General features: G+C 33.8%; 4 protein-coding genes and 1 long non-coding RNA gene across 7 annotated transcripts; 4 read left to right on the forward strand and 1 right to left on the reverse strand.

Annotated features, from left to right (window-relative positions):
* Window positions 1-340: 340 nt before the first annotated feature.
* On the forward strand, window positions 341-3,506 carry LOC125214113 (uncharacterized). 2 transcript variants are annotated; one of them, XM_048114998.1, is made up of 5 exons: window positions 341-690; window positions 1,035-1,164; window positions 2,386-2,606; window positions 2,930-3,103; window positions 3,252-3,506. In XM_048114998.1, the coding sequence occupies exons 1-5, from the start codon at window positions 487-489 to the stop codon at window positions 3,336-3,338; spliced, it is 816 nt and encodes a 271-aa protein (XP_047970955.1). In that variant the 5' UTR covers window positions 341-486; the 3' UTR covers window positions 3,339-3,506. The 2 variants fall into 2 exon arrangements, with proteins under 2 accessions (XP_047970955.1, XP_047970956.1); XM_048114999.2 differs by having other exon boundaries at window positions 342-690; window positions 2,401-2,606.
* Window positions 3,507-7,025: 3,519 nt separating this feature from the next.
* LOC125209920 (aluminum-activated malate transporter 7-like) lies at window positions 7,026-8,226 on the forward strand. Its single transcript, XM_048109496.1, has 3 exons — window positions 7,026-7,104; window positions 7,564-7,664; window positions 7,729-8,226. The coding sequence occupies exons 1-3, from the start codon at window positions 7,026-7,028 to the stop codon at window positions 8,224-8,226; spliced, it is 678 nt and encodes a 225-aa protein (XP_047965453.1).
* Window positions 8,227-12,231: 4,005 nt separating this feature from the next.
* Window positions 12,232-14,777, forward strand: LOC125214111 (uncharacterized). Of its 2 annotated transcripts, none has more exons than XM_048114995.2 (6): window positions 12,232-12,532; window positions 13,009-13,138; window positions 13,317-13,537; window positions 13,810-13,983; window positions 14,090-14,183; window positions 14,466-14,777. In XM_048114995.2, exons 1-5 carry the CDS (start codon window positions 12,329-12,331, stop codon window positions 14,174-14,176), a joined length of 816 nt encoding a protein of 271 aa, XP_047970952.1. In that variant the 5' UTR covers window positions 12,232-12,328; the 3' UTR covers window positions 14,177-14,183; window positions 14,466-14,777. The 2 variants fall into 2 exon arrangements, with proteins under 2 accessions (XP_047970952.1, XP_047970954.1); XM_048114997.2 differs by having other exon boundaries at window positions 14,469-14,777.
* A 1,013-nt stretch (window positions 14,778-15,790) lies between these two features.
* Window positions 15,791-19,973, forward strand: LOC125213636 (signal recognition particle subunit SRP54 2-like). The gene is made up of 9 exons (XM_048114281.2): window positions 15,791-16,173; window positions 16,751-16,850; window positions 17,024-17,177; window positions 17,923-18,073; window positions 18,154-18,302; window positions 18,535-18,635; window positions 18,721-18,878; window positions 19,238-19,352; window positions 19,481-19,973. The coding sequence occupies exons 1-9, from the start codon at window positions 15,943-15,945 to the stop codon at window positions 19,807-19,809; spliced, it is 1,488 nt and encodes a 495-aa protein (XP_047970238.1). The 5' UTR covers window positions 15,791-15,942; the 3' UTR covers window positions 19,810-19,973.
* A 526-nt stretch (window positions 19,974-20,499) lies between these two features.
* On the reverse strand, window positions 20,500-22,601 carry LOC125213637 (uncharacterized). The gene is made up of 2 exons (XR_016137073.1): window positions 22,235-22,601; window positions 20,500-20,810 (listed from the first exon to the last, which is right to left on the reverse strand). It is a non-coding gene; the product is annotated as an uncharacterized LOC125213637 (long non-coding RNA).
* Between the last annotated feature and the right edge of the window lie 4,560 nt (window positions 22,602-27,161).

A 27,161-nucleotide genomic window follows, 5' to 3' on the forward strand; every position in this document is an offset into this window, starting at 1 on the left:
TAGAATACAGAAAGTTTCAAAGTCTATATTATGAAATTTTAATTAATCATAATTTTCCTGGTTGCAGTTGTCATTTTTATTTACCATTCCATAAGCATAGTATGAAAGTAAAGCTTGTGTCCTTTTCTTTAGTTTATGTTGTACGGTATTCAACGTTATACCATCGTATCCAGAAATGGATATACTTTTATCGTAGTATTATTGTATACGTCTAATATTTTATATATATATTTTTATATATAATCCACACGCTAGAATGTTTAAAATGATAAAACTGAATTTTGAAAAGGAAAAAGAAACGGTAAATCCTCCCACTATAAAAGCCCACCGCGTAGATTATGTGTTGAGGAAAACATCTATCGAGGGAAACAAAAGCTTTGAATCTCTCCGACGCCCCTCAAAATCCTAACCCTAATCCCTTTTCAATTCCTATTCGTTTTAAATTCAAGGATCGAATTTATCATTATTTCTTTTTATTCGACAAAAATGTCAGCGATGGTGTGTGGCAAGAGGTCTTTCTTCGAGGATATCGACGCCGCCGCGGCGTCGCCGGCCAATTCATCGCCGCCGCCTTACAAGAAGTTCCGATGCTCTTCGTCGACGTCTCCGGTTCGGTTCACGTACTCGCCGCCGGTACAAACTAGTTCGGTTGATCAGCTCAAGGCTTTGTTTCCTGGATTAGAAATTCAGGTAAATCCGTGAATGTTTCAGGATATATTGGGTACAAACTAGCTCTTCTGGAATTGTTTGGCCAGAAATCTAGATTCAAAATTCCAATCTTTAAGCATTCTTTTACTGATGTTTTATAATAAATCTACTTCTCAATTTTCCCTTGGATATATTGGTCTTCAATGGAAGGAATACTTGTAACTTGCAATATGATTAATTGTATCATTTTAATCTTTAGCTCTATGCTTTTTGTAGAATTTGATTGGTGATTTTTCATTGCCCTTATGGATATTATTACAGCATTTTCATCTCATTAGACTTGTCTAGATTCGTGGCTTCTTATAATTTCATAACTATTTCATCAGCTTTTAGAGAAAGCTATTGAAGAGTCGGTTGAGGACTTGGATTTGGCTATAAAGAAACTTCATGAGTTTTGTCGTGGACATGTGAAGGACAAGGTTGACATTGCTGAAGAAAGTTCAACCATGGAAAACGGTATGTATTTACATTGAATCCACTATTAAGATGATGTAAGCACACATGGATTGATACTTAGGTTTGGGATACATGTTTAGCTTTCAGTCATTATGGTAAGCAGATGGCTCTAATTTCTCTTTTTGGAAAGATGTTTGCGTTTTCTTCTGGTTACTGATTTTGTTTTCTTCTACCGTATCTGTTTATTGACTCGAATATCAGATCAATTTATTTATTCATAGTTTTACACATGCTATCGTCCTAGCTGAAAATTATATTCAAACCAACCCCCCTTATAAAGCTCTTAGCCTCTTACACAATGCATGTTCCGCTTTTATAACTCTGGGTTATAGAAATCTAGGAAATTGGCAGACAAAAGATTTATTTAACTTGTGCAATTGCATTACATTTTACTGCCAATCTTATAGAAATCTCTGTACAGATGCTGGTGCCGCTGGGATGCCTTGGATTCCTATGCCTAGGCAGCACCAAGAGCCAGCCTCAAATTGTCTTTTTTTCGAGCTTTCATCATGAACCTTAGACATAGTTATGTGATTTATACAGTATGTATATTCTATTTTTTGACATTTTAATGTAAGTATACAAACTAAGTACGCGAATTAATAGGTAAAACTTGCAGCACACTCATAACATTGTGTAAAAAACTCCAAACTTTTTGTAATTTGCCATGCTAGCAGCTCCCGAGGCCCAATGGCATGCAATTGAGTCATATTCTGTAGCAACATGACTTCCATAGCCTCTTTAAGGAAAGTACCGTTTTGCTCTGTAATCCAGATAGTCATTTCTAGCTGACCTTAGAGATGTCCGGGCATATTTTTTTCAGAGATTGAAAGTATATTTTGTGCTAGTCAAAGTTCTGAACAATCAAGAGATAGCCCATTTATTTGGTGGTTAAAAGGAGGGACATATATGTGCAAGTAGCTGCAGTGCCAGTTGAAGGATTAAATGTTCCAGATCCAGAGCCTCGGGATTTGGCGTGCTAAAGCTTGATAGATTTTTCATGCTTGATCTATAACTCTAACTAATGTTGCTCATAGATAATCTTTGTTGGACATCTTTAGGCAATAGTGCCATGTTTATTGGCGTGTCCTGAAAAAGTTGCTCTTCAAAATTAATTTGACATTTACGGTTTTTGTGCTGGAGCATTCTAACTGTATAATGCCTTTTAGAATTAGAATTTGGATAGAAGATGTGATTATAGTGATGGATTTTGACTGGCAGTTGCATCCCAAACAGGTGGGGATTCAGTTCCTTTGCAGCAGCCTCAAACTCAAGACAACCTGCCGGCAGATGGTGCAGAATGGGTGGATTTATTTGTGAGGGAGATGACGAGTGCTACTAGTATAGATGATGCAAGACTCCGAGCATCCAGCATATTGGAGAGTTTGGAGAAATCTATCAGCTCTCGGGCCAGTGTTGAGGCAGCTCAAAGCTCTCATAAGGTCAGGATCATACTATGTGACTAAATTATGTACTACTATAAATTGTAGTAGTTGAAGTCTGGTCATGTGATTTGCAAAGTTTGGATACATATTAGCATTCATGGTGGATAAAGTTTGCATTGCCTTTGTGGAATTAGATAGGACCATCAATTATCAGCTAAAAATGATCAGCTCCATACCCTGACATCATCTGGGAAAAGATGATCTTCAATCTGATATGCTTTGATTGTTGATCCGGAAAGATATTACTGCTCTTTTGGTAGTAGCATACATGCAAATTGCAAAATCAAATTCCATAACTCTCCATCTTTGTATCCTTGTAGGAAAATTTGATGCTGAAGGAACATATCGAGGTTCTTCTCCGGGATAATGCCATCCTCAAGCGTGCTGTAGCAATCCAGTACGAGCGCCAAAAGGAAAATGATGAGAAGAGCCAAGAGGTGCAACATGCAAAGCAATTGTTAGCACAGTATCAGGAGCAGTTGCGAACTCTGGAGGTTAGTCTAGTGCAATGCATTTTACATTTTTTTGTGCTTAACAAATTCAAAATATTGGTGGTTTTGGTTTATTTGGTACTGTATATGAATATTTGGGTGAAAGTTGTTACTGTGTGTTAACTTGTATTTATGTTTGCTACTCGTACAGGCAAACAACTACGCCTTGACATTGCGTTTGCAGCACTCTCAACTAAGCAACTCGTTTCCTGGTCGTTACAATCCTGATGTATTCTAATCGATAGGTGGGGACTGACTTATTTTAGTTGTGTGCGCCGGCACGAACTGCTGCCTATGTTTTCTTTAGGCTGTAAAAGCCAAAATGTCCAATGCTAAGATCATGTACAAACCTTGATAGATATCTATCTATACCTATACATATATAAAAGCCGAGTTTTGAGCAATATTTTGAATGTGTATAAATTTTGGGAATAATTATAAATATTACTACTTAATAAGTTATGTTTATAATTTATGTAGCCAAGGGAAATGTTAATGCCATTAAATGTATAACTATATACTATGTAGTCAAATGAAGAATGTTAATGCCATTAATTTGGTATAACTATAAATTAATATCCACTAAACTATAAATTAATGTCGGCTAAAAGTATCTGAATCATTTAGCTATTTTTTCGAACAATATGTCATTTGCCATAATTTATTAAGGAGACGGCAACAGATTTATATACTACGGAGTATGTAGTCAAATGGAGGATGTTAATGCCATTAATTTGGTATAACTATAAATTAATATCCACTAAATTATAAATTAATGTCGACTAAAAGTATCTGAATCATTTAGCTATATTTTTAAACAATATGTCATTTGCCATAATTTATAAAAGAAACGGCAATAGATTTCATACAAAAAGAGCACCTAAGTCAACGAAATGGCAAAAGTTGTAATGTAGGGTAACAATATGTCATTTGCCATAATTTATAAAAGAAACGACAACAGATTTCATGCAAAAAGAGCACCTAAGTCAACGATGGCAAAAGTTGTAATGTAGGGTATGTAGTTGATTTTTGTTTGAAATTATTACATGTAGATGGTGAAAAATTGGCTTATGGAATAGATTGCGCCGGTGTAGGATAAGAAAGGTGCAGGAGATGATAACTGGTGATGAAGAAGGGCACCCGAGCTAGATGGAGGCGGATAAAAGATATCGGGAAAAATGATAAGGTAGAGATGTATTGGAGTACAAAGAGAAGTCGGAGGGTAATGTTTTAATATGAATAAGTTACTATACCTAATAAATTGTTTGTTAACAATATATTTTCTAATTAGTTGACCCAATTATATAGGTGAAGGATTTACATGATTATTTTTTTATGAGACATATATGATATAACAAATTCTTATGGATTTATGTGATGACTTGGATTAATGTGATGAATTTATTATTTAATTTAATAAATTACTCTCTTCGTCCGCCATTAAATGTCTCATATTTGACCGACACAGGTTTTAAGAAATTGTTTGACTTTATAAAGTAAAGTGGGTAGAAAAGTTGGTGGAATGTGAGACTTACTTTTATATATTGGTTTTGTAATAAAATGTGAGTGAAATGAGTTAGTGGAATGTAGGGTACACCTACCAATTATGGTAAAAGAGAAATGAGACATTTATTGGCAGACGGACGAAGAAGAAAAAATGAGACATTTAATCGCGGACAGACGGAGTAGATCTTTGAAATTGATAAAATATGAAGGTAGATTATATTTATTATATTTTTCTATGACAATGGCTCCATATTTTGAACATTATAAATTGTATATTAATAAATGGTGTTAGACATTAAATTTTACTATTTATTGTTTAAATAAGATTGTTCTTTTTATATCCAAAAATGTTTTAATCAATATATGTGTTTTCGTTGTTTTAATATAATTTTAAATATTATACTAATTGCATAATTGATTTTAACATTTTTTTTACTTAAATTACTCTAGATTGACATTATAGTTATTAGTTGTGATTAATTTTACTATATTATAATTTTATTTTTATACTTAATTATTGCTATATTCATACATCTATTTAATAAAAAAAATTTATAGGAGTATTAAATATACAAATTGTAACTTGCGGAAGTACAATTGTATATGAAATTGAGAAAACCATCTTAAACCTACTTACCACATCTTTTCCGAAAAAAATGATCAATAAAGATTGCCTATTAATTCTCGTGATAATCTGAATTCCTAACCTATTGAATTGAGAAAAAATGTTTTGTCAACTGAGTAGTGTTTCATCGTCTTCTTATTTTAGTATTTTTATTGTACGGAATGTGTTCAAATAAATAATAAGCCAGATTTTTATAATTAAAATTTGAAGATAATTTATAATAGAAATATTTAGGAATAAATAGAATATATAAGAAAAAAGTAGAGAATTCTAGAAGAGAAAAAAAGTAGGATGAAAACTTTAGAACAAATACATATGCCGTCTATATATATGCCTATTGTAAATATTTTGTAGATGTTACGTTTTTCGCAAGTTTAGTTTTTTAGTTTTGAAATTCGAGTGATGATAAAGTGATATATTAAATTAATTTTCGTAAAATTAATTGAACCGTGCATCGCACGGGAGTAGATACTAGTATATATAAAGTTGGGGCTGATTGTTTGCTGATTAATCTTCTTCGTTGGGTCACGTTTAAATTTTCAATGAATACTAGTACTAGTAAATTTTATTAGTCTAATTAAGTTGAGTTTGCTATTAGAATTAAGCCAAAATAAATAGGACTGTCAAGCTTTATGTAAAAAATCTGATAAGTTATCAATTAATCGTGTATATCAAAATAATTTTAGATTTTTCAAATTTTTATAAATAATTATTTTGATAAAATGAAACCTAATAAAATAGAGAGATTTCGGTATATGAGGCTCAATTCACTGACCTTTCGAATTGAGAGATTAAATTCGCTGACCTTTCAGAATATGGGCTCGGGGCATGCAAATTTTTCAGAATAAAGGTTTTTTACTTTTTTATATTTGTTCTATTCTTTTTTCTTATCTTCCGTTCCTAAATAATTATAATTGACCAAATTACCCTCTAATCTAATTTTATCAAAAATTCAATCTTCTCCACTCCAAACCAGATTATCCATTCCACCCCAAAAATTCAATCGGAACTCTCACATCACAAATCATTTCCCTTTTCAAATTTATGAAAAACCAGTCACTCTGGGAGTTCTATAATATATTAATATTAAATTGATATTTAATTATGTATCATCCTTCTTAATCCTAATCCATGTTTGCAATATTTGATCAAGCATTACACGCGTTAATTAAGATGGAGACTGAAAGAATAGTGAACCACTCACCCATTGCTGCTTTTAAAACTATATATAAATATGCATAGAAAACCAACAGACATGGTCACACACCTTTAAAAAGAATTAAAAAATTGGAAAAATTAAGAGTGAATTATTCGGCCATTACAGCATTTCTGTTTCTCCAAATAATCTCCATTTTTGTTTCTCCAAATAATCTCCATTTGCTGTTCATCGCTGCTTCGACTAACTCGTGAATTGTGATAGACAGTGGAGCACATAAAATTTTGATAAATTAGGTTAGAGAGTAGTTTGGTCAATTATAATTATTTAGGAATGAAAAATAAGGAAAAAGAAGAGAACAAATATAGAAAAAGTAAAAAACACTTATTCTGAAAATTCGCATGCCCCGAACCCATATTCTGAAAGGTCAGCGAATTTAATCCTTCATTTCGAAAGGTCAGCGAATTGAGCCCAATATTCCGAAATCTCTCAAAATACTAGGTACTAAAGAGTTATACATATGAATTGATGTACTCCACTCAGGTGGTAGAGCTTGTGGCTTTCAACCATGTGGTTTTGAGTTCGATTCCCACCAATGAAAATATAAACTCCCTTTCCCGTTGACCATCACGACCGTCATGGGCGTATTTGAGTATACCGAAAACAATTTTGCAGGAGCGACGCTGGAGAAAGGACTCATGAACCGAGTGTCGTATTGTAATTCGTTTGATTTTGAGATCGTGATTTCTCATTTCGATTTCTCATTTCATTTTTAGAACGGACTGAACCGAGTGTCGTATTATAATTTGTTTGATTTTGAGATCTTTGCTACTTACGTCATTTTTGTACTTAGAATGGTTAACAATATAAGGAAGATGACCGAAAACGGACCGAAAATGTCATGTGTCAATATGTTGAAATTCGCACGGTGCTTGAAATGCTTGAATTTCGCACGGTGCTTGAAATGCTTAAATTCACACGGTGCTTGAAATTTGCCATTAATTTTGAGATATTTGCTACTTACGCTTTCGTCCTTAGAATGGTTAACAATGCATAGAAGATGACCGAAAACGGACTAAATATGTCATGTATTTTTTTGATGAAATTTAATGTTATAGATTTTTTGATGAAATTTAATGTATTGATCTAATAATTATTTGTTTCTCTTTGTATTAGCTTTCGGCGGTGTGTATTTTCAAGAATCACACGACGATGATATAGAGGCACTCAAAGATTACAAGAGTGTACTCGAATACAAAGGCAAGGAGGACTCACTGGTGAGTAGTCTATTTAGAGATAGTGCTTGAAATTTGATGTTTACTAAATTAATTGCACGTGTAGGTCAATTTCGCACAGTGGGAGCCGGGGCACAAGAAGTTCCAGTGTTGTCACCCATGGGACCAGTACCTCGTGACCGGGTCGGCTACCCGGCAATGCGCCTACAAGATTGAAGCGCTCAACTACTATCTCGTCTCGGACGTGCAGACGCCATTGGAGCTCTGGATGAAGATCCGAGACTTATGCACGGATATCAGCATCGAGTGCGGCTTAGCCCTAAAGGAGGTCGCGGCCAGGCTTCGGACGATGAAGTCGTCCTTGTACAGCGAGATACACATCGCGGACGCGAAGGCCACAGCTGAGACACTCAAGGGCATGCTGGAGACCGAGTTTTGGCACCACGGTAAGTTCCTGGACGCAGTCTCAACTGTGGCGATGGCGTCACAGCTGATCGAAATTGTGGCGTGCACGGCCAAGATCATAGACTCTGAGGAGGTGCTGTCTACAGAGGCCAAGTTCGAGAAATCCGACTTGGCGTTGACTGCAATGGTTGAATTATAGACCACCAATTGAAGCTAAGAGAAAGTAAAGTAAAGTAGATGATGAAATAAAGTAAGAATGATTAAATGTATTTTATTTTTGGCCAAAAATTAAAATGACACAACTATGTTGGGACATTCTAAAAAGAGAATATGAATCAACTTAGTTGGGATGAAAGGAGTAGTATTTTTAAAACACATTATTTAAAAGTAGAAGTATTAGTTATAATTGGAAAAGAAGAATAAATGGAATCAAAGTCAAAAGCCAATAAGATAAGTAAATACTTTTTCAAGCGTAATCCGTAAATCACATTTGCTATCAAAATAGAGTGATGATAAATAACCAAATTTTGTACACTCAAAAAAAGTTATACTATTAGTAATTTGATGTATTAATTATATATTAAAATAATAAGTGTAGTTAGGGGACAAGTTAAAAACACTTGATTAGTCTTCATCCTCATTTTCATTTTTTTTTATATTTGAATTGCCTTTATATTACTTTTCAAATTTGAATTAAAGTATGCATTAATTATATTTTATGGTTCCGAAAAAGTAAAAATTTAAACACAAATCATTAATATATGACTACAATATGTTTTAATAAATGCATAAATAAACCAGTTTTTTTCTTAAATAAATCAGTTTTTATTGTGCAAAATTCGGTCATATAGATTTATTGATCAAAATATAGCTGAACCGAGACCTTGACTGAGATAATACAAGTTGGGAGAATAAATCTTGGCAACATAGATAGGACTGCTTCAGTTTCGGAAACTACACCTTTAAAGCATCGGGAAAACTGAGGTGGATCCCCTATGGTGCACAAAATCGTGGATCCCCTATAGTGCACAAAATCACACCAGCTTGTGTCGTGCTTAATACACAAGTTTTTAGGAACAAAACGCAGCATTCTTAGTTCTTCTCTTTTTTCCAATATTTTCGTTCTTTGTTTAATGCTTTCTCGTCTTTCTCTACTCTTAATATTTTGTGCACCATAGGGGAGAGGTCTTCTTGAAAAATCAATCTAGCAGTGTAGGGGAGAGGTCTTTCTCTTACCTTTTTTTTCATGAAAAATTAATTTCCAAATGGAGAGTTATTTAAGAAGGTATTAGACATTTTTTACATTTTTAAGAGGTATCTTTACCTCCCCATGAATGGAGAGGTAAAATCTTATTACTATCAATCTACCATGTTTACTTCTTTTCATGAAAAACCCTTCTTTAAGGGGAAAGATAGTTGAGAAGGTATTACACTTTATGTTTTTTAATGTATTTTATACTATTATTTTATTTTTAAAAAACAATTTACCTTTCTATATACCTTCTCCCTTTGGAATGTGTTATTTTTTAGAAGGGTATATTTCACTTTTTAAGAAGGTAAATGCATAATATACCTCTATATACTTCTCCCCTTTTAGATGGGCGAGGGTAAATGGAGAGGCATAGAGAAGTAACTATCATATTTACCTCTTCTTCATAAAATTTTATGCTCAAATGGAAAGGGTATTTGAGGAGGTATTATATCTTCTTTAATTTTGAGAAGGTATCTTTACTTACCTCTTCTCGATATAAAAGGTAAGAAGTTAGTTATTTTGTTTGCCTTTTTAATTTACCTTCTTTTCTTGGAGTTCATTACGTTTTAAGAAAGTATAATAACTTTTTTGATAAGGTAAATGAGAAATATACCTTCTCAATATACTTTTCTTCCTTGGAGTTTATTACGTTTGAAATCCTTGCAATTTTAGGTTATAAGCGACGTTAGGCCTGTCAAATCGGGTACCCGCGGATACCTATCCGAAATTTTCGGGTACCCGATCCCGAAATTTCCAAAAATCAATACCCGATACCCGATCCGAATTTGATTTCGGGTACCCGGATACCCGGCTCGGGTATCCAGTCCCGAAAAATCGGGTATCCAGTCCCGATTGTAATTTTGATTTTAATTATTTTTAAAAAATTAAATACAAATTTTTAGAATTTATTTAATAGTACTATTATTTAGCTCTAATGATCAAGACACCATTTTTCTCTAGTGTTTCAGAATCAAGACGTCATTTTTCTTCTTCTGTTTTAGAATCAAGATCCCATTTCCTATGTTTTTAGAATCAAGACACAAATTTTCTTTTGTGTTTTAGATTAGAATCGAAGCTTAGAATTATAAATTCATTGTAATTCTTAAGGCATAAAATTTTCCCTTCAAACATAATCTAAGAATCATAACAACTCAAATAAGGTGGAGGCAGTGACAGAACTACTATTCCGGCGTCTTCGGAGGCTTTGGCAGTTGCAGATGGCGGAAGAAAAGGAGGCGGCAGCTGGGCAGTAGAGAGCAGGAGCCGAGAGGAGACGGAGAGACTGCCGAGAGGAGAGCACGTGATGCTGGGAGAGGAAACGCCGCCGCAGCAGCAGTGGGCGGCGGCGGAGGGAGGCGCAAGCGAGGGCAGAGCAGGAGAGGTGGCGCTATGAATTTTTGGGCTACTGGTATACGACCTAAGTCACTAATTACACTAACTATTAACTAAACTCTAATTAAAAAAGAAAATTATACTTTATTTAATTAGAATAAAAATGTAATTTATTACTTAATTAAAAAAATCGGATATTTCGGGTATACCCGATCGGGTATCGGGTTATCCGATACCCGATAATCTAAAATTCTCAATACCCGACCCCGATCCGAAACCCGATTTTTCGGGTTTCGGGTATCCAATTACCCGATTTTTTCGGGTTTGGATAACGGGTATCCAATACCCAATATCCATTTTGACAGGCCTAAGCGACGTCGTTAATTTGTATAAGGAATATTGGTTAATTTAATAATGTCAACAATGATATTGATTGCATAATCATATCATAATTTTGGTAGACATGTTAAATTAGCATAAGATAATTAATTAAGATGGGCTTTAAGATAGATATTCTATCTCAATCTTTTGTGTTGTTATATAATCCACCAATTTGAACTAATTCGCTTCGGACCTCAGTGGGCCGAGATGGGCTTTTGATGATCTAACAAGGCCTAATTTCAACTACCAAACCGCTAAATAATCCATATAATTCATAGATGTTGGTCTATTTAGGCTACCAAACAAGCATATTATCACATTGAATTTTAAGTTAATATGGAAAAATCAGAATTTGTTGAAACATTAGATCTAAACACTAAACTTTAGTATTTTTTTATTACGTGTAATTGAAAAATATTAAGCAAAACAATTTTGCATATCTTACTATAACACACAGTATTGAAACATTTCAATTGTCGAAATTGCAAATTGGTTTATTTCGAAGACTCTTGAGAATTCACCTTGTACAAAATATGTGTGAATCAAAATTCAAAATACATAAAGGTGCTAAAATACCTACCAACATTAACGTATAAAATGATAATATTCCCTAAACAAATGAGCCACAACATATATATCTAAAATAATAAAACGAAGAAATACTCTTACATTTACCGTTGTTCTCAAATGATCAAATGTTGGTCAAACAAACCAATACTCCGTCCGTCTCACTCAGCCATTTTCCTTTTATTTTTATCCAAATCAAAATCACCACTTTCTTCCTTTGGTATCATACTCATTGAAAATCTACTTTTAATATATGCATATATTATAAAAGTAATTTTTTTTTTTTTCATTATCTAGTTTAATACGCACATTGAATATCTTATGTTTGACGTATTATAATGTTATCTCAACACATTAAATATCTTATATTTGGCGTATTACAACGTATATCAAATTGATATTGTAATTTTGATATTTGTTGTATTTTTTTATATGATAAATAATCTATAATAAATTGGATATTTCAGGTACACAAAATATATAAATTAAGCATTCTGGGTCTTGCTCCACGAGATAAACAATAAATTAGAATTAATAAATAAAGTAAAATTAGTAAATTAGAATACGTTACATTTTGCATACCATAGTTGATTAAAAGATAGCGTAAAATTGAAGTTTTGAAAGGGGAAAAAAAACGTTAATTCACCCACTATAAAAGACCACCGTCATCAAAATCATAACCCTAATTCCCAATTCAATTCCCATCCAATTTGAATTCCAGGAAGATACGACTACTCGAATTCAAATTATTTGTTTTTATTCCATAAAAATGTCAGCGATCGTGTGTGGAAAGAGGTCCTACTTCGAGGACATCGACGCCGGGGCGTCTTCACCGGCCGCTGCATCGCTGCCAGCTTACAAGAAGCTCCGATGTTCTTCTTCCACGTCGCCGGTTCGGTTCACGTACTCTCCGCCGGTACAAACTAGTTCGGTTGATCAGCTCAAGGATTTGTTTCCTGGACTGGAAATCCAGGTGAATGTTTAACTATTATGGTAGGTTTAGTATATATTGGCTGCTAGGCTTTCACACTTCTGGGATTTTAGGTGTTAATGGAAGAAATGAATTGTTCATTCTGCTAGATATATTTATTCACGGAATTGTTATTCTGGAATTGTTTATTTGGAAATTCGGGTTCGAAATTCCCATCATTAAGCATTCTTTTGTGATGTGTAATACTCCAACAATAAGTTTCTTTATAATTTAATGCCTGAGTTCAGATTTATCGCCTTGGATACCTAATATATATTGCTCGTCAATGAATTGAATAATTGTAACTTGCAATTGACTAATGTATACTGTTAATCTCGGGTTCTATGCCATTTTGTAGAACTTGATTGGTGATTTTGCATTACCCTAATGGATAGTATTTGGTATGGTTATCACATATTAATCTCATTAGACTTGTCTAGATGTGTGGCTTCTTATAATTTCATGACTACTTTTATCAGATTTTAGAGAAAGCTCTGGAAGAGTCTGTCAATAACTTGGATTTGGCTATAAAGAAACTTCATGAGTTTTGTCGTGGACATGTGAATGACAAGATTGACACAACTGGAGAAAATGCAACCATGGAAAAAGGTATGTAATTATGTATTTACATTGAATCTACTATTGATGATGTAAGATCACATGGATTGATACTATTACTTAGTTTGTGGCACTGGATATTGTGCTGGAGCATTCTAACTGTATAATGCTTTTTAGCATTTGCAATTTGTACAGAGGGTGTGATTATAATGATGGATTTTGACTGCAGTTGCATCACAAACCAGCGGGGATTCAGTTCCTTTGCAGGAGCCTCAAACTCAAAACAATCTGCCGGCAGATGGTGCAGAATGGGTGGATTTATTTGTGAGGGAGATGATGAGTGCTACTAGTATAGATGATGCAAGATTCCGAGCAGCCAGCATACTGGAGAGTTTGGAGAAATCTATAAGCTCTCGGGCCAGTGTTGAGGCAGCTCAAAACTCTCATAAGGTCAGGATCATACTATGTAATCAGTTCCATACCCTGACATACATATTAGCATTCATGGAAGATTAAGTTTGCATTGCCTTAGTAGAATTAGAAAGGACCCATCGATTATCAGCTAAATATGATCACTTCCATACCCTGACATCCTGTGGGAAAAATATAATTTTGAATCTGATATGCTTTGATTGTTGATCTGGAAAGGTATAAATGCTCTTACAATTGCATGCAAATTGAAAAATCGAGTTCCATCACTATCTAACTTTGTGTCCTTGTAGGAAAATTTGATGCTGAAGGAACATATCGAGGTTCTTCTCCGGGATAATGCCATCCTCAAACGTGCTGTAGCCATCCAGTACGATCGCCAAAAGGAAAATGATGAGAAGAGCCAAGAGGTGCAACATGTAAAGCAATTGTTAGCACAGTATCAGGAGCAGATTCGAACTCTTGAGGTTAGTTTAGCACATGGCGGTTTTGGTTTATTAGGTACTGTATATAAATATTTGGATTAAAATTGTTACCCGTGTAAACTTGAATTTGTTGTTGCTACTCGTACAGGCAAAGAACTACGCCTTGACACTGAGTTTGCAGCACTCTCAGCTAAACAACTCATTTCCTGGGCATTGCAATCCTGATGTATTCTAATAAATAGGTGGGTAATTGACTTATTTGTGTGTGTGGGCACGAACTACTGCCTAGGTTTTCTATAGGTTGTAAGCTCAAACTACTAAGATCATGTATAAAACCTTGATATGGAGTATATAAAATGCCATATGTAAAGTTGGGGCTATTCATTTGCTGATTATCTCAATGTTGGTTAAGCTAATATTGTTGAGTGTATGGTATGTTAGATAAGTTGAATAGATAAATTTGACATACTATTAGTTTGTATTTCCCTTATTATTTACTGAAGTAACAGCGTGTTTACTCTCAGCAGCCGCGCTTGGTGGAACAAGGAGTCGGATTCGTTGACGTTGTGGTTTCTGTTGAGAATTTTTGTTGAGGATTTGTTATAGTGCATTGTGATTTTGTTACGGTTGTGTTTTGGTTTGTGCGTATTTCACTGCTACAAGTGTTTTTAATTAAAGCAATTTTTCGATTTCCCAGTGATTGAATCATAGTATAACTAGGAAGTTACTGATGTAAATTATAGTGTTGATCATTATTTTTTGTATTGAAGCGTAATTGTCCGAGAATGATGGGCACTTCGCATGGATGACCAAATGTAATTGAATATATTTTCCAAGTTATTGTTGTAATTGGCATTGAAATGTAATAGTATGTCATATGATTACGGTCATGTGATTGTTTATGGGAACCTAGTTTTTTGTCTAGGTCATATGGTTTTAATTAGAATGATTAGTTGAACTACCCATAGTTAGCAATTTGTTAAATTATGATTAATAATTGTAGTGCACTATAATAATAGTAGCTTGTATTTTTATAATAAGATTTATAAAATATAGTGAATTTTACGGTGGGACAAAAGGACAGTATTCTCAAATTCAAAGCCATCTCCAAATGCGAAGCTTTTGCAATGCATTTGTTGTTATTGTCAATCATGTTTGTCTGCATTCAGTTAATGTTTCTACCTTATACTAAGTAGACAATGATTGGGTTACAATCGAGAGTTGTGTTTTCAATATAAAAATATACTCATTTGAGTATGGTTTTTTTATTTGTGAGCCAATATGAAATTGATAGTGAGAGAGCACTAGTCGGCAATTTCCCAAGGTACATACCTTTGTAACAACACCCAAGTATTTAGACTCAACACATGATATACAAATGAAATACTCCATACTTCGGGAAATGAACTATTTAGGGGTATATTGATATGAGTGAATATCCGGCCGTCGGAATGAAAGTGTTTTTTTTTTTTTTTTTTTTTTTTTTTTTTTTAACTCGCAGTAAGCCAAAAGATACCCTACTAGAGTTATTTAAACATTTCTTTATTAATTTTATCATTTTATTCAAAACATTGAATTTCTCAGTTTATTTTTAACCTTTATTGGTATATTAATTTCATTCTAAAATTTTAAACTCGTCGATTATATTTCAAAATTTTCACTTAGTTTTTGAGATAATTATTTCTAAAATACCAAATAGGAGTAATTTACTAAAAAATACTAGTACTACGGAGTAGTATATCATCTTCCGATGCCGTTGACAAAAATCGTCATAAAATGATAAAATATAAAATAATAGTAGTAATTCTTAAATTTCAAAATTTACATAAATTTGTTAAAACCAGAGTGGATTATTGTTTGGAAAGATCCAAATTCCGAATTCCCAATCTATTGATTCTTACGTTTGTAGATATCGCCGTCTTCCACAACACCCTGATTCCTCTCTTCCCCGTGAACCAGGCTAATCCCTAAACCTAATTGGATCATCGACGATCAGCGAAGATGGTGCTCGCTCAGTTAGGAGGAAGCATCTCGCGTGCTCTTCAACAGATGAGCAATGCCACCATTATTGACGAGAAAGTGCTCAACGATTGTCTCAACGAGATCACGCGTGCGCTTCTCCAATCCGATGTCCAGTTCAAGCTCGTTCGCGATATGCAGACCAATATCAAGAAGATCGTCAACCTCGATGATCTCGCCGCTGGCCACAATAAACGTAAAATCATTCAACAGGTCAAGGCTTTATTCTATATTTTTTGGTTCTATTGACTGTTGATCTTTTCAATTCAGCTCAATTTCTGTTCTAGTTTAAGATTTTGAGAGCGTAGAAGAACTTTTACCCGGAGAGGTTAATTAAGGAAGAAATTAGATGAGGAAATAAATGTTTGAACACAATTATCTAACTGTGTGAACTCCAGAGTTCAACTATCTTATCATCCATCTTGAAATTTTCATGATGCCTAAATGGTAGAGAAGATTTGCCTTTTAATGCAAGGGTATTAAAATCTTATTCCAAATGCAATATGAAAAGTTTCTCTTAAGTTCAGGTTGCATATGTTGCTAGTATTTGGTCCATTGCGTCACTAGTTTAACTTTTCTAAAACTGTTTTGCTTATAAGCTCGCTGTTGAGCAATGCTAGAATATGCAATTACCCCTGTATCTTTGTTTGGCTTTGTTCTGTTATTGTGCGCTTCCATCCCCATTTCCTGGCCCGTTGTGGAAGGATGCAAAATATGCAGCAGTCTTGGTTTGTCTGTTTTAACGCCTCTGCTATTCTTACTTTTTTTTCTTTTCCCTTGCTTACTACAGGCTGTTTTTAATGAGCTATGCACGATACTGGATCCAGGGAAGCCTGCTTTCACTCCAAAGAAAGGGAAAACTAGTGTTGTAATGTTTGTTGGTCTACAAGGTATGCTGCTACCTTGACATTAGAGCATGTTTAGCCCATTATAGGCGTTCGTGTGGATTGTATGTTGCTCTGTTTAGAGTTGGAGTTCTCATAATCTTGATGCCATTAATATTTCTGTTACCACTTGTGATATGTATATGCATTAATATTTGCTGGCTTGGATCGTATTCCAGGATCTGGGAAAACAACCACCTGTACAAAGTACGCATATTACCACCAGAAGAAAGGCTACAAACCAGCACTTGTTTGTGCAGATACATTTAGAGCTGGTGCTTTTGACCAGTTAAAGCAGAATGCCACAAAAGCTAAAATTCCTTTTTATGGAAGGTATGTTTTAAGTTTTATAGTATCAATTTTAGCTTCGGAAATCCTGTTAAAATTACCCCTCGTCAGCCTTGTTGTGCTGAAGAACCGAAAAATTTCTTTTGTTGGCTCAAGTACCAGAGCATATGGACTCTTTCATTCCATGATAAATGAGGTCATCTAAACGTAGTTTCATCATATGAATTAAACTGAATTTCCACTATGCAGTACCCTTATTCTGTTTTAGAAGGTGAGGAGTTGGGGGTGGTTGTAGGGGCTGTATATAGGGAAGTAGGATAATGCATCATCAAGTGAAAATCTTCTCCCCCTCTTTAGCAAATATGCCGAAGTTTTTATTGGTAATTAGAAAGTTGAGTTAACTTCTCAGTAATATTCTGGAACTCTTCTTGTGAAGATTTTGAACACTCGTGATAAACAAAAAACTAATCCTTGCACTTCACTATAGTTTTTCATTTTCTATCATATCTTTCAAACTTCAAAGTACAGATATAGGTTCCTAAAGAAAAACTTGGGCCTGACTTGGTGGAATATTATACAACTAGCATGTTACTTTATCTGGACCTCCTATTTGTATTGTGTATTGTGTATTGTTTCTGGTGTAATTAAGAAATGTATGCAATATTTTTAGTTTTTTAATTCTATACTTGGGTATTGTTTGTTTCTATTAGATGCTCAATTCTTCTGCAGATAGGTATGTGTAATCTTGTTTCCAATTTGAATTTGGTATATATAATGTGTATTGTAACAGCTATACGGAATCCGATCCCGTAAGAATTGCAGTAGAAGGAGTTGAGAGATTTAAGAAGGAAAATTGTGATCTCATAATTGTTGATACCAGTGGACGTCACAAGCAGGAAGCAGCACTTTTTGAAGAGATGCGTCAAGTTTCTGAAGCAACTGTATGCCTCTATTGTATTTTCTGATGTTTTAATTGGATCAAGAAACTGATAATGATGAGCTCCTCTTTTTGATGCTCCAGAAACCAGATCTTGTTTTATTTGTCATGGATAGCAGTATCGGTCAAGCTGCATTTGACCAGGCTCAAGCATTCAAGCAAAGTGTTCCTGTTGGTGCCGTGATTGTCACAAAGATGGATGGCCATGCTAAGGGAGGGGGTGCTCTCAGCGCGTAAGTTTAGAAAAGTAACGCATTGTACTTTCCAATTCAAGTAATACATAATGGCGAACACAATATCTTGTCACATGCTGGTCCAACATATGTTGTGAAGGGTTAGAGAATTTTCGCATGGAGTCTGTTGGCTCTGCTTGTAGCATAAGTATAACTTAGGTTAAGGCATAACCTAGGATGTCATGATATTGAATCTAATGGAAAGTGTCGTGATCCTTTACTACATTTACAGAGTTGCAGCAACTAAAAGTCCAGTCATATTTATTGGGACGGGTGAACACATGGATGAGTTCGAGATATTTGATGTCAAACCTTTTGTCAGCCGTCTTTTAGGTTAGTATTCCTAATTATGGTTGCAATTATTTTGTTTCTAGTCTTCTTCAGACAAGCCATATATTAATGTAATTGAATTCCACAGGTATGGGTGATTGGTCTGGTTTTATGGACAAAATTCAAGAAGTCGTTCCGATGGATCAACAGCCTGAGCTTCTCCAAAAGCTCTCTGAAGGCAATTTTACTTTGAGGATCATGTATGAGCAATTTCAGAATATACTTAAAATGGGCCCTATTGGTCAGGTCTGGTAGTTGACTGCCTATCTCAATTGATTTATATATGCTTGCTCTGTTTTTATAGCTGTCAATGTTGTGACATCACCGCTGCTTCCTTTACTTGGGTTCGTGTTTTGCTTCACCTTTTAGTAGAAGTTTGAACAACATAGTCTTTGAAGGATATAGATATTTTGCTGTTCATGATAAAGACAAATGGCTTAATGATAGTATGATATATATTGATCTGGGTTTTTGTAGTTAAAGTTATTATGTTCACAATGCTTCCCAGGGATTTCCTGAAAGTAATTGCTTGAACTAAGATTGTCTATGAATGAAACTTTTGCAGTAGTTGCGTACTTAACTGACACACATTTTCTTGTTTGAAGGTATTCTCTATGCTTCCAGGATTTAGTCAAGAACTGATGCCTAAGGGCCGTGAAAAGGAAAGCCAGGCAAAGATTAAGAGATATATGACAATGATGGATTCTATGACTAATGAAGGCAAGTATTATTAGATGTCTTTAGCTTTAGGTGTTTACTATAGTCCAGAATTTCTTAATTTTATAAAATAATATCATGCATAAATCACAATTTATATTGCATAAACTTACCCAATAAGTTATTAACAGAGTTGGATTGCACCAACCCGAAAATCATGAATGAATCCCGTATCATACGGATAGCTAGAGGGTGTGGTCGTCCTATAAGGGATGTGATGGAAATGTTGGAAGAGTACAAGCGGCTAGCCAAGATCTGGAGCAAGATGAAGGGTCTTAAGATCCCAAAGAAAGGAGATATGAGTGCACTTTCGCGAAACATGAACGCGCAACACATGAGCAAAGTCCTTCCGCCCCAGATGCTGAAGCAGATTGGAGGTATGGGTGGCTTACAAAGCTTGATGAAGCAGATGGGTTCTTCCAAGGATATGATGGGTATGTTTGGCGGTGCGGACAAGTAGACTGTTGTGCTCAAGCACAGCTTGTTTCAGTCCTCAAGCTCCAAATTACAGATTGCGATGCTCGGCGAAGATTCCATTTATTTATTGACAGATCACGTATGCAATTGTAATTCTCAATATAGCTACCACTCGTTCTAATATCTAATGGCAGTCTTTTTTGTTTTCTTGTGTTTGTTCATCTATTAGATGTTATTGAACTTCCATATATACTCCTACATTGTAACTTAATCTAGTAGAGACCCTGTATAATTAGATCCAAGTCTGGTCTTAAGGAAGAAGTGCTTCTCAGTATCGGAAAAATATTATCTTCATCTTGGAAAGAATAGCACGAGTATTAGTACAAAATAAATATAACATATACATGGTCAATACAAATACATTATTTGATGTGTTTCTTTGGAGCAGAGCACACATGCCTTGCTGAGATAAATGGTCAATACAAATGCATTTTGTTTCCTCAAAATGGCACTGTCAATGAAAATTTGTGTTAGCATCTTCCTCAATTCATCATCTGTTGTCATCAAGTAATCACTCTCATGCCTTGAACTCGAGACTGGAATGGCCACTTCCTGTCCAAGGATTTGCGCCAGTTTAATGAACACGCAAAACGCTAGAGAGGTAGCCAAAACAGAACATCTAGAATGCAAGTCCAGGCAACAATATTTAAACTAGGAGTGGTGGCACCTTAAATATTACAACACAAATTATCATTATGCATTACTACCATCATAATACTGTTACATTGCCGATTGTCTGTAATCTTGGACATTTTATTAAACAAGTAGCATGGTTGACAACATAATGGAGGAATGTATATTAGGTTGCGGACAGGAGGGAGTAAAATGGCAAGGAAACATATTGGCATCACATGTTGAGATGGGTCGATCTGCTCCTTAAATGATACCACAAGTTATTATACGTAAGATGCTCCATGAAGGAACTGTGACACAACAACACCATCATGTGTGGAAATCATGAGAGCAGATTGTGTTCACTCCAGCCTACATTGAGAAAAGAGGCTCATAATTCTACTAAGCATGGCCAAAATTTCATGCAATTACATAAACAGTAAATGATCAATTTTATGCATACCGCAATTCACAAAAACTAACACATTAGGCACAAATTTTATGCAGAATAGGTAATTGAATGATTTCTTGATTTTGAAAAGAAACTTTGATTTGGTTAACCCAGCAAGGTTTTATTAAAAAAATGAACACAGTAGGCACAAATTTGATGCAGATTCCAAGTTCAAAAATGCATATTTGATACCAAGATTTAAGTTAGTAGAGAGAAGAGGAATACAAAATATAACAAGGTTGGTCACTTCGTTACGTCCACAAGTGAAATTCCCATAGGTCCTTCAATCATATATTATTGCAACTTTCTTTTATGCAGCGACTATTTATTTGTATCAATGAATAGCACATGAAAAGTATTGGACATACTAAAATTTTGTGGCTGGAGAGTTAATAGGAAACAAATAAGGAACGATAATATGACTATGATGTGGAAGAGCTCATGAGCAGCAGAACCCAACTGCGTGAAGAGTGACAACGCTTATAAGACATGTCGTTTACATTCTTTTTTAATTAAATTCATTACAGTGATAACTTGTTTGTTATACTCCATTAAACTTAGCAATAATAATAATAATAATCATGAGAGCATATCACTTCAGCATCAAACCAAATGAGATTTCACATAGCACCATCACAAAATGATATATTACTATTCTGGGGATCTATTCTATAAGTATCAGTTTCCCTTTCACACTCCCTCAAACTAGTCATGCAATTACTATTCAAAGTGTTCAACATAACAAAAGCAAAAGATGTTCACTTATGCACAAAGTGCAACAATTCGTGGTTGAAAATCTAGATGGGAAACAGCCAGGCCACAGGATGACATATGTATGCATTTCCCGAGGAAGAAGTTCATAACTATAGTCAAGTTTTTGAACGATAGAAAGCAATAGGGTTATGCTGTGGGTGGGAAATATCATACCCAAACATGGCATTTTCCACATTAACATTTGAATTAAAAGTGAATACAGAAAAGCTAACACCATTACTGGCACAACATCTGGGGAAAAGATGCATACTAACATCATATTATCATACCACACAATCACCATAAATACATGTGTGTCAGTGTGTGTATGTGGAGAAGAGTCACTATCACTGTATCACACATCAAAAGTATGAATAATGCTCGTAAAACAAATCATATCATTTGAACTTAAAAGCATAACAACCCTACGATCCATTCAAATTGGTCTGACAATTGTAATCATTTCAAATATCACTACCTAACCTGAGTAAAAGACATCATCTGCGCTATTATCCAACATGCGAAATGGATCCTGCAACTAACAAACTTTATCGATATGAAAATTCAGCAGCTATAGATAAAGATAAATTACCCAATTGCGGAGAGGAGGGCTTCAAAGTTCAATCCATTCCAAGAGGCAGCTGCGAGATCGAGATGTATTCCTCTCTTTCATTGTAACTTCTATCGGTTACCAATCGAAATCGAGGCGACGAGAGAGGGCTCAATAAAACCGAATTCGAATAGTGGATACTGTTTGATGAAATGTTTTTGAGAAAATTTGCGAGATTATTGATGTAGAGAGAACAGACTTCCGACAAATTGTAAACGGCTCCCTGTACTTGTACGTATTTAGTATTGAGCCTTGATATTCTTTAAAATAGCATACGCAACCTATAATAATTATCCCGACATTGTGATAGAATTTAGGTTATATTTTCGGTTGAATATAGAATCGAACCCAATCAAAAATCAAGTAAATTTACTAATAATCTGATTCTTTTTGTTATTTTATTTTCAAACTTCATCACTTTATTTTTCAAAAAATAACATAGTAAAACAATTACTAGATGATTTTGAAATGTATTTTGGTTTAACATTAAAAATTATAGCCATTATTCTCACTTTTGATCTTTTTTTTACTACTCCCTTCGTCCCTAAAAATTTATCACTTATTTTTATTTTTGTCCATCCCTAAAAGTTGTCACATTTTACTTTTATCATTTTTTACAGTGGACCTCACTTCCACTTACTCATTCACAGTCACATTTTATTATATAAAAATATAAAAGTATGACTCATATGTCACTAACTTTTTCAACCGACTTTTTATTACATTTCTTAAAACTCATGCCGGGTCAAATGGTGATAAATTATAAGGGACGAAAGAAGTGCAATGTGGCTCATATAGGAAAAATGGTTGTGAAATCATCATTTTCTCTTTAGAATTAGTATTAATTGTTATTATATGGGAGCCAAATTTGGAATGAGACGCACTTTGTGTGTGTGTGTATAGTAAAACGAAATTCAAAGGTTTAGGGTTTATTGTCAAGAATTAACATGTAAATATTGTCTGAAAAAGATTCAACCCGAATGATTTGTAAATTGTAATCAAATGATACAACAGCCCAATAGCTAGAATTAGTGTCAAACCCTACTTGAATGTACAATATTCATAGACGGTAAAAATAAGTTTTAGTGAAGAAGTAAGAAAAAGATTGATGAAAAAATAAAGTTGGGTTGATGATGATCTCATCTGGGGTATGTTTTGATGATATCATTTGAAAAGAATAGAGAGAGACAGAGCAAAGATGGATGCAGAAAGCTAGCTATGGAAAATGATAGGTTTGTGATATGTTTGAGTACCTGAGATCCGTGTAAAACGGGCATCTATACATACACACGTATCATATCATTAATTCTCTCTCTTGAATAACAAACCAAACAATTATACCCATTTTTGTGATACAAACCAAACTCCTGAAATGACATTCTTTACCCACTCGTGTACAGATACAGGGGCCCTGGCCCCACTAATTCTTTATACCATGCCATCCACGGCTGCTCAATCATTCTCCTATTTCATTATCATCACCATCATACATTATACACAACACGCGTGAAGTGAGAATAAAATAGAGATAAATGTATTTCTATTTTTTTTTTAAATGAGTCATTTTTATTAGGACAGATCTTCATTGGAATACATCGTAAAAAAGGTGAGGGTGGAGTATTATATAATGAGGACCCCACTTCTATGAGAGACAAACACAAAGGGTTGGAGTATACTTGAAAATTCAACATATCGTACCTGTCGGTCTCTCTCTCTATTTTCTTCAATATTCTAGCTAGCTAGCTGATTGAACTTATGAATTGCTATAGTTCTTTCAAGTTACGTCTGCTTAAATTTCAAAAAAAAAGACACTCTATAAAGTATGGATCTCCTTTACCAAATTTACCCAAGATAGGTTATTGCAAACAAAAGATCATTACTCACATCTTTATATATAAATCTTGCCAATCATAAATTAGCCTACAGCTAATTAAGTGATTCTATTGCATGATAATACAAGACACCATAAGTTTTCTGGAAATATAAAAAAAATTGTAGAAAAATACAGTTGGATCTTGAAATCATTCATGCTGCGATATGTTTTGAGAAGTCTGAAAGTTAGGGTATGCTTGTTTTGCTACAAATTAAAGCATAAAGCTACTATTAATTTGGTTGATTGTTTTAACTATTATAAAATAAAGTGTAATTAAGTGGTGAATTTATTTGACAATTAACCCTAACAAGTAATAATATATAGTATCCACCTACAGGCACATGGATATATGCATATATACAGCATAAATTGCCATCCCTCGATATTAATTGACATAAACTAGAAGAGTGAAGGTACAGAAATTGATATACATATATAGCTAGGTTTTAGTACTTATAAACTGAATTATGATATATAATCACGAGATTAATTTATAATGAGCAGCAAGCAGATCATACTTGGGACTTATTATGCAAATCCTTTAGAAGAATTGAACCACTAGATAAACACATGCAATATTACATACTATATGTCAAAATTAAGAAGCTTTTTTAAACCTTAAAATCCAAAATTGAGACTTAAATAGCCAACATATAAATGATGTCCTTAGTCGGATATGTTAAAGCTCAAAGAATGAGAGTAATTATATTGAAAAAACGCCATTTTCACTAATGAAACACTATGTAAAATGTAATTACATACCTCTACAGTTAGTTCGTCGACATTGTACGAGTTGATGTCTGCAATGGTACATTTTCTCTAAATTAGATGCAGATATACAACACAATTAATAAACATAATTACACAGTAATATTATTGAAATGCAAGATAATGTAATATATATAAAACCACAGTAAAAATGTGGGATAGAAAAAAAAAAGAAAAAACGAATTAGCATGAAGATGGTTGGTCGGATTCAATGGTGTGTAATTCTCCATTTCCACAATAAATTAGGGCCATTTGTGTCATAAACTGAAGAGAATTGTGTGTGATTGAGTTTAAATAAAATAATCCAGACTTTGGCATATCTTCCCACAGGTTTCTTGAACTTCGTCAATTCTTTGGAATTAGTATTCATCACAAAAGAAGTTCAAGAAAGCTGTGGAAAAGCATGACATGGATTAATTCTCATCTACATATTAAAAGAGAGAGTTTGATGAGCTTCAAGTGCAGACAGAAAACCAAAACCCTTGTTTCTCTGTGTGTGTATGTGTGGGCAAATTGGAAGAGAGAAACAATGAATGATGAGCAAGAAAGCGATGCTATTTATTTAAAACAAAAACAAAGAAAAAGTGATGGGCATCCCATAACTTGATGTGTCATTAATTTATTGTAATTTCTGAAAATGATTTATGTAATAACAAAAATACAGAAGCCATTTATATATTTATTGAGAAATAAATAGAATAAAATAGAATAAAATAAAATAAAATAAAAAAGGGGAGGACCACACTATATAATTCAGCAAACAATGTGTTTAAAAAATGCAGCTTTAGCAGAGCGTGGGGAGAAAGGTAGGGTTACCCTTCACGTTCTACCTATAATACTTACAAAATAGTGAGTGCGCAGGTGGGGTACTATACTATATACATATATCAAACTATATAAATATTTTTCAAAAAATTGGAATTATTATTCAAGAACTATATATATGTATTTTCTGAAAATTAAAAATATGTTGATAATTTGACACCCCATCACATGTCGACACTTATGATCTTTGTACTTGGAAGGGGAATTTGATGTGAAGCCACTGTTATTCTCTGTGTGATTGGAACCTCTAATTTTAAATTGATGTTGTTTATGCATCAATTTTTTTTTGCTTTTTTATGTTTGTATTTTTCTGCACTTATATTCATCTGATGATTCTGTTCCTCTATAGAATTATTTTCTACTTCTTGTGATTGTGTGATGTGAACTTCGGATTAATATATTTTTTGAAAAAAGGAAAGAAAAGGAAATAAAGAGCTGGAATTGATTCCAGCTATATATGATCTAATAAAGTTGTGTGTGTGCATTATAAAATCAATGCATATTCAAATCAATTCGACCAATATTTTTGTATATTTATGTATTCCTTCAGCCTTCTTAATTTGACCCTCTTCAGAAAAATTGCGGTGTAGTCAAACCCAATTACTGAGAAAAAAAATATATTTGCCCTAAAAAATGGAAATGTGAAAGAATTTGATTATTAATATTCTTATTTGTGTTAAAGCACCTATATCATCCTTTTTATTAACCTCTATGCTAGAATTCTCCCTCTCTCTATATATATATCTCATCCTTAAGGTAACGTATTCATAACCATACTGTGGTGCCACTTGTAGCACAATTAAATTTTGAGATTTTCACAGAAACTATAATCATGTTTCAATTTTTACTTATTAATAAACTTATTTACTAATTAGTTATTACTTGATCAATCATTATCTGCCATATTAATGGATGAGCATCTAGAGCTTTTTTTGTCTTTAGACATAGGATACTGAATTTTTTTTTATCAAAATACTCCATCATGTTTGTTATCAATCTTGAACAGTAAATGTCATCTTAATTACATGGATACATAAATATCCTAAATTAATTGGTAGATAAGTAATCTTTTTTGAATCAATATTTATGCTATCATATATATCAATAATCAATGTGAAGTTTTAATCTAAATTTGGATTCAAATATGAATAGTGTGTAACTTATTTTATACAGGGATTGGGAGAGAAGACACATGAGGTATAGTAATTTGTGAAATTGGGCGAACACGAGTGAAATATATCCACGTAAACTTGGTACTACTCATGAAGTTGAAGATTCCAATGAGCTGGTAATGATAGGCCAACAATAGATAACACAATTACTAGTACTACTATAGAGTGGGGACATGATAACTTTGACACTAGTTCAATTTCATTGTCTTGTCTTGTGACATTCTACAATTTCACTCTTTAGAATTGTAGTACTATATTTTTTCAAATTTTA

Source organism: Salvia hispanica, chromosome 3 (assembly GCF_029641045.1).
Source record: "Salvia hispanica isolate PSC_SH4W2 chromosome 3, Shi_PSC_v1, whole genome shotgun sequence".
In the NCBI taxonomy this organism is placed as follows: domain Eukaryota; kingdom Viridiplantae; phylum Streptophyta; class Magnoliopsida; order Lamiales; family Lamiaceae; genus Salvia; species Salvia hispanica.

What these genes read in the sequence shown, in the direction of transcription:
- LOC125214113 (XM_048114998.1), top strand. Translation starts at nt 487, where the DNA reads ATGTCAGCGATGGTGTGTGGCAAGAGGTCTTTCTTCGAGGATATCGAC. An exon ending in AAGTTCAACCATGGAAAACG is followed by an intron (nt 1,165 to 2,385) that starts GTATGTATTTAC and finishes TTTGACTGGCAG; the next exon opens with TTGCATCCCAAACAGGTGGG. An exon ending in AGCAGTTGCGAACTCTGGAG is followed by an intron (nt 3,104 to 3,251) that starts GTTAGTCTAGTG and finishes CTACTCGTACAG; the next exon opens with GCAAACAACTACGCCTTGAC.
- LOC125209920 (XM_048109496.1), top strand. Translation starts at nt 7,026, where the DNA reads ATGGGCGTATTTGAGTATACCGAAAACAATTTTGCAGGAGCGACGCTG. An exon ending in CATGAACCGAGTGTCGTATT is followed by an intron (nt 7,105 to 7,563) that starts GTAATTCGTTTG and finishes TCTTTGTATTAG; the next exon opens with CTTTCGGCGGTGTGTATTTT. An exon ending in AAGGCAAGGAGGACTCACTG is followed by an intron (nt 7,665 to 7,728) that starts GTGAGTAGTCTA and finishes TTGCACGTGTAG; the next exon opens with GTCAATTTCGCACAGTGGGA.
- LOC125214111 (XM_048114995.2), top strand. Translation starts at nt 12,329, where the DNA reads ATGTCAGCGATCGTGTGTGGAAAGAGGTCCTACTTCGAGGACATCGAC. An exon ending in TTCCTGGACTGGAAATCCAG is followed by an intron (nt 12,533 to 13,008) that starts GTGAATGTTTAA and finishes TACTTTTATCAG; the next exon opens with ATTTTAGAGAAAGCTCTGGA. An exon ending in AGCAGATTCGAACTCTTGAG is followed by an intron (nt 13,984 to 14,089) that starts GTTAGTTTAGCA and finishes CTACTCGTACAG; the next exon opens with GCAAAGAACTACGCCTTGAC.
- LOC125213636 (XM_048114281.2), top strand. Translation starts at nt 15,943, where the DNA reads ATGGTGCTCGCTCAGTTAGGAGGAAGCATCTCGCGTGCTCTTCAACAG. An exon ending in AAAATTCCTTTTTATGGAAG is followed by an intron (nt 17,178 to 17,922) that starts GTATGTTTTAAG and finishes GTATTGTAACAG; the next exon opens with CTATACGGAATCCGATCCCG. An exon ending in GGATTCTATGACTAATGAAG is followed by an intron (nt 19,353 to 19,480) that starts GCAAGTATTATT and finishes AGTTATTAACAG; the next exon opens with AGTTGGATTGCACCAACCCG.